A 4,358-nucleotide genomic window follows, 5' to 3' on the forward strand; every position below is an offset into this window, starting at 1 on the left:
TGAGTGAAGGTGACTGTACAGGTAACACAAGCTTACAGAAGGGGGAGGAGCTGCGCCTAAAGGTTGCTCGGATATTGGCTGAGGCCTTAAAGGTTGCCCCGGTGATTCAACCTATTCATTCATCTCCATTAAGTGAGTTTGAGATCAAATGTAAACAAAATCTTGTGTAAACTCAGTGTTGGAAAAAATAGATTTTTCTTAAAAAAGTGCTTGTTTTTACTTTTCAAACTTTTCTACACTTTTATGGGCTTTTGAAAGATTGGTTTGGACTTTTTTCTTTTTAGTTTTATGAGTGCAAAAGTGTAATGATAAGGTGTTAACATTATCTGTGACTCCTGTTGCAAAAGACAGGAAGTGCTTAACGGATGCCCTACATGGCAGCAGTCACATGACGCTCACAATCTAGTTGCAATAAAAAAGAGAGCTTTTAGAAGACGCCCTGGTGGTAAATTTTCCTCCATTTTCCAGTGGTTAGTCTTTCTGCTGAAAAGCAGGAAGGGTAATGATTTTTAAGGTGGCTGAAGGGAAAGCAGTGGTATGGAACTGTTCCCAGTTTCAGCATTCTATTCTGTGATTCTGATTTTAACACCAGGAGAGAACAAGCATTAACACAATGGAGATCTGATTGACTCCACATAGTGGACAAATTCTTAACGAAAAAAAGAAAAGTCAGTGTTTTTCCCAGCTTTGCAGTTGCTCAAGCCCTGGTATTTTTAATATGTCCAGTGTTTTAAAGGTGGTTACTTTGGAAACCTTGTCTATGAGTTTGAACATTAACTTCCATAGTGAGTTCAGAGAAATCACTTGTTTGAAAAAGTCAGAAAATTCCAAAAGCACAGCCATGAAAATCTGTTTTTTTTTATAATTATTATTATTTTTTAGCTATATTATAGTTTGCCAAATAGCACTTTAAACTGGTTCTATTTTGGCAAGTTTTAACTAATTTCTGTTTGAAATGTGTTTGCCTCACGTCTCAAACATCTATTCAAGGAGGCAGGAGAAATCCTGCCTCCTATTGGACAAAACAAAAAGGAACATAAAGCCTATCAATGTTTTTATTATAAATGCAAAACAATCAATGCAAAATTGATATCTACACATTTTTATAGCAAAAAACAGGGAAAAAAACATAGATTATTTTGATCACAGTCAAACCGTCCAGCAGTGTTCCATTCAAGATTTATCACACAAAATATTGACAAGTTTGCAGTTAAAGCATAGATGATAATCAAGGGCAGTCTTCTTCATGAGTAGGCGCTGTAAGATAAAGTAGAAAAATCTGTTATTGCATCAAACTGTAACTTTATTAAAGCTAAGCTCATGCTCTGAACAAACAGTCTGCCATGCAAACACAGGGTTTATATCACCTCACACAGTCTCCTGTAAGATTTCTTTTTTCAATCCGACCCTTCCCTGATTATATCAGAAGAACCTTCTGGAAATAAAAGCTTGAAAAGGTGACGCTGCTCCGTTAGGTTTACAGTATCACCTGAACGAAAGCCCTCGTATCAATAATTCAGGTAAGTTCGAAAGGACAGCGAGTTTGATTTCATTCATTGTTTCATTTGGACAAAAGAAGACGTAACTGCTGTCAGGCCCATCAAAACAAACATGAGCTGCTAAGTACACCAACGTGCGCTGTCCATCAAAATAAATAAAAGCCCATCTTCTCTGGAGATAAATGACGTGTGATGAATACATTAGATATCAGATCCTGCAGTTTTCCGATCTGTGGTTTAGCCCTGAATGAGACCAAGTGTTTCTTTTTTAAATCAATCTTTGGGATTTTAACCTTCATTAAAATAATTGAACCCACCTGGCAAATCTGGCTAATGTGCTGACAGCCAGAACTCCATCTAAGCTATACGCAGCCAGAAGGATGCCGCTGATGATGACATCCGCTCGCATGACATAAGTCTGCCAAACCAGGAAGTAAACCGTCAACAGGATAGTCGCAGCCGTCACAATGATGTTAGCCAGAATGTAGCCCCCACTCTCAGTCAGGTTACCCTTCACACCTGTAGAGAACACGACAACATTTTCGGGTCAAAGTGTCAAAAAACAAAGAAACATTATCATAAAATAAGTTAAAGAGAGAAATCAGCAGACGTTTCTTTCTTTGTATACTGTTGTAAATAATTCCTGACTTAAACATCAACCTGTTCCACAAAGTTGGAAAAGTAGACAAAAAACAATATTTTTAAAAACTGCAGATTGATCTTTCCTTATAAGCAGCTTATGCTTTTTTTATAACAATAACCTGCATTCGTTGTTGCTTTTTCATTGGTTTGTTTAAGTTTCATTTAGATTTTATGCTAATTATATTTTCCTGATCTTGTTAAAACATATTTCACTTATTATTTTATTTTAAAAGTGAATAGCTGATGAAAATCAGATCATTTAGATTCAAAACAGATAACTGCAAAGGATTTGCACTCTAGTGTGAAACATGTCCGATCATTGTCATATAAATAATTTTAAATGCATAAAAGCAATTGCAACAAAAAAAAAACTCAGAAAAGAATCTTTTTGCAGCCTCTACACACCTTTCTTAACATCACTGCAAACTCTTTAATCTCAAGATGGACTCAAAACTGGATAAAAAAAATTAAGGGACTAAAAAAACTGTCCTGACGTGTAAAAGATAAGGAGGTATTGTAAGATCTGTGTCTGCAACCATCTTAGGCAAAGCTTTTTTTCGTATTTTTTAAGCTCTATTTCATTTGGGCTGTAAGAAAAATCTGTTTATGATACACATTTATCACATCTATAGACTGACTCTACTAAAGTCAGTTAAAAAAAACATATTATAGTCACGTTTTGGTCATTTTGTTAATAATTGTTCCAGTATTGCTTAGTTAAAATGTGTCAACGTTTTAATACCCAAGCTAATCTGGTTTTGGATAAGAAATTTGAAAACTACTAACTCTTTGGGTTTTTTATTTTTGTTAATTTAAATAAAAATCTAAAAGCTAAAGCTTTAGTCAAAGCCCTTTGACTTTTCCTCATAAGTGAATGTGAATGGAAAGTAAACATTTAACAACCCTTTTTAATCCTAAAGTCTGAGTTTAGATTACAGCATTAACATTCATTGTAGTCTACGATTTGGACCCCAACATATCTCCATATATCTCTGTAGTGCTTCTGCCCTGAAAGTATCCAGGAGGAAGGTTTGTCTCACCACAGAGGAGGTGGAGAACCTCCAGGGCAGCCAGCAGGAACAGCAGTGCAACATCATAAACCAGAGCATCCGGGGGATAGGACAACACCACACCTGCGGGCAGCAAACGCACCATCCAGGGATTATTGTGAACGCGGCATGCCACATCCGAAGAGGGTTGTGTCGTCACTCACTCTTTTTGACGAGCAAACCGAGAGTGAACAGAAAATAAACGATGAAATAGATGCTGGTGAGGCGGAGCAGCAGCTGCAGAGGAACGGAAGACAGCTGGAAACAGAGTTAAGTGTCATTCTGAGCCTCGCGGAGGGACACTGACAGCTCATTTTATTTTGAAAGGATACTACACCCGCGTGCACAGACCGCCCTACAAGACACACATCATTAACGAAACAAGAAAAAACACCGAACACTTTAAAATTACGCGTTTTTAAGACTTTTAGCATAAAAGTGTGGTCTATATCCATAGCAACGCGTCCATTCACCTACCTGTTCCAACAATCGCCATTTTGTCTTCCTCTCCGACTACCAGAATGGAAACGCCGCCCCCTGCTGGCTGGAAGACGATTTTACGACCACCACTTAATGGATTTTTTTTCTTTTAATGATAAATATTTACTTTTATATGTCAAAAACTGCATTTTTTATTATTGTAAAACCATAATGATATCCATTTCAAAATCTTTACTTGTATCTATTAAGCACAAATAAATTATTTTGTTTCTTTTTGAAGTGTGCCCTTGGCAGTCGACCTGGATGGTGTGTTGTTTTCATCAGAAGCAAATGTCAAGAGGCATAGATAAATACATATTTAATAATTATCAGAATTCCACAACAAAATGAAGTTATGACCTGTTAAATCAGCCTTAAATGGTGCTTGCTTAAGCTGTTGAAGCAAGAAAAGAAGAAGAGAAGAAAATGATTCAAATTCAGTTAAAACAAACTACAGTCAGATAAAACAAGAAAGATCTTGCAGAAATTATAACGGTTTGATTACAGCAGCAAAATTAAACATCCTTAAATCTAATAATATAATTAAACTACATAAACAAAAAAATTTGACACCCTGTGTCCTAGAAAAAGGCGTTACTGTAAAGACTGAAAGATGAAGTCCAACTTGCCATTTTGCATGAAGAAAAAAGATAAGTGCCAAAAAATGTAGCAGCCTATCAAACTATCA

The 4,358-nt window shown here is 36.3% G+C and overlaps 1 protein-coding gene across 2 annotated transcripts; it reads right to left on the reverse strand.

Annotated features, from left to right (window-relative positions):
- Positions 1 to 1,037: 1,037 nt before the first annotated feature.
- tmem80 (transmembrane protein 80) lies at positions 1,038 to 4,011 on the reverse strand. Of its 2 annotated transcripts, XM_004069592.4 has the most exons (6): positions 3,668 to 4,011; positions 3,523 to 3,545; positions 3,355 to 3,448; positions 3,182 to 3,274; positions 1,817 to 2,018; positions 1,038 to 1,257 (listed from the first exon to the last, which is right to left on the reverse strand). In XM_004069592.4, the coding sequence occupies exons 1-6, from the start codon at positions 3,684 to 3,686 to the stop codon at positions 1,245 to 1,247; spliced, it is 444 nt and encodes a 147-aa protein (XP_004069640.1). In that variant the 5' UTR covers positions 3,687 to 4,011; the 3' UTR covers positions 1,038 to 1,244. The 2 variants fall into 2 exon arrangements, with proteins under 2 accessions (XP_004069640.1, XP_011474363.1); XM_011476061.2 differs by lacking the exon at positions 3,668 to 4,011 and having other exon boundaries at positions 3,523 to 3,658.
- Between the last annotated feature and the right edge of the window lie 347 nt (positions 4,012 to 4,358).

The sequence above is a fragment of the Oryzias latipes genome, chromosome 6 (assembly GCF_002234675.1).
Source record: "Oryzias latipes chromosome 6, ASM223467v1".
NCBI classification, from domain to species: domain Eukaryota; kingdom Metazoa; phylum Chordata; class Actinopteri; order Beloniformes; family Adrianichthyidae; genus Oryzias; species Oryzias latipes.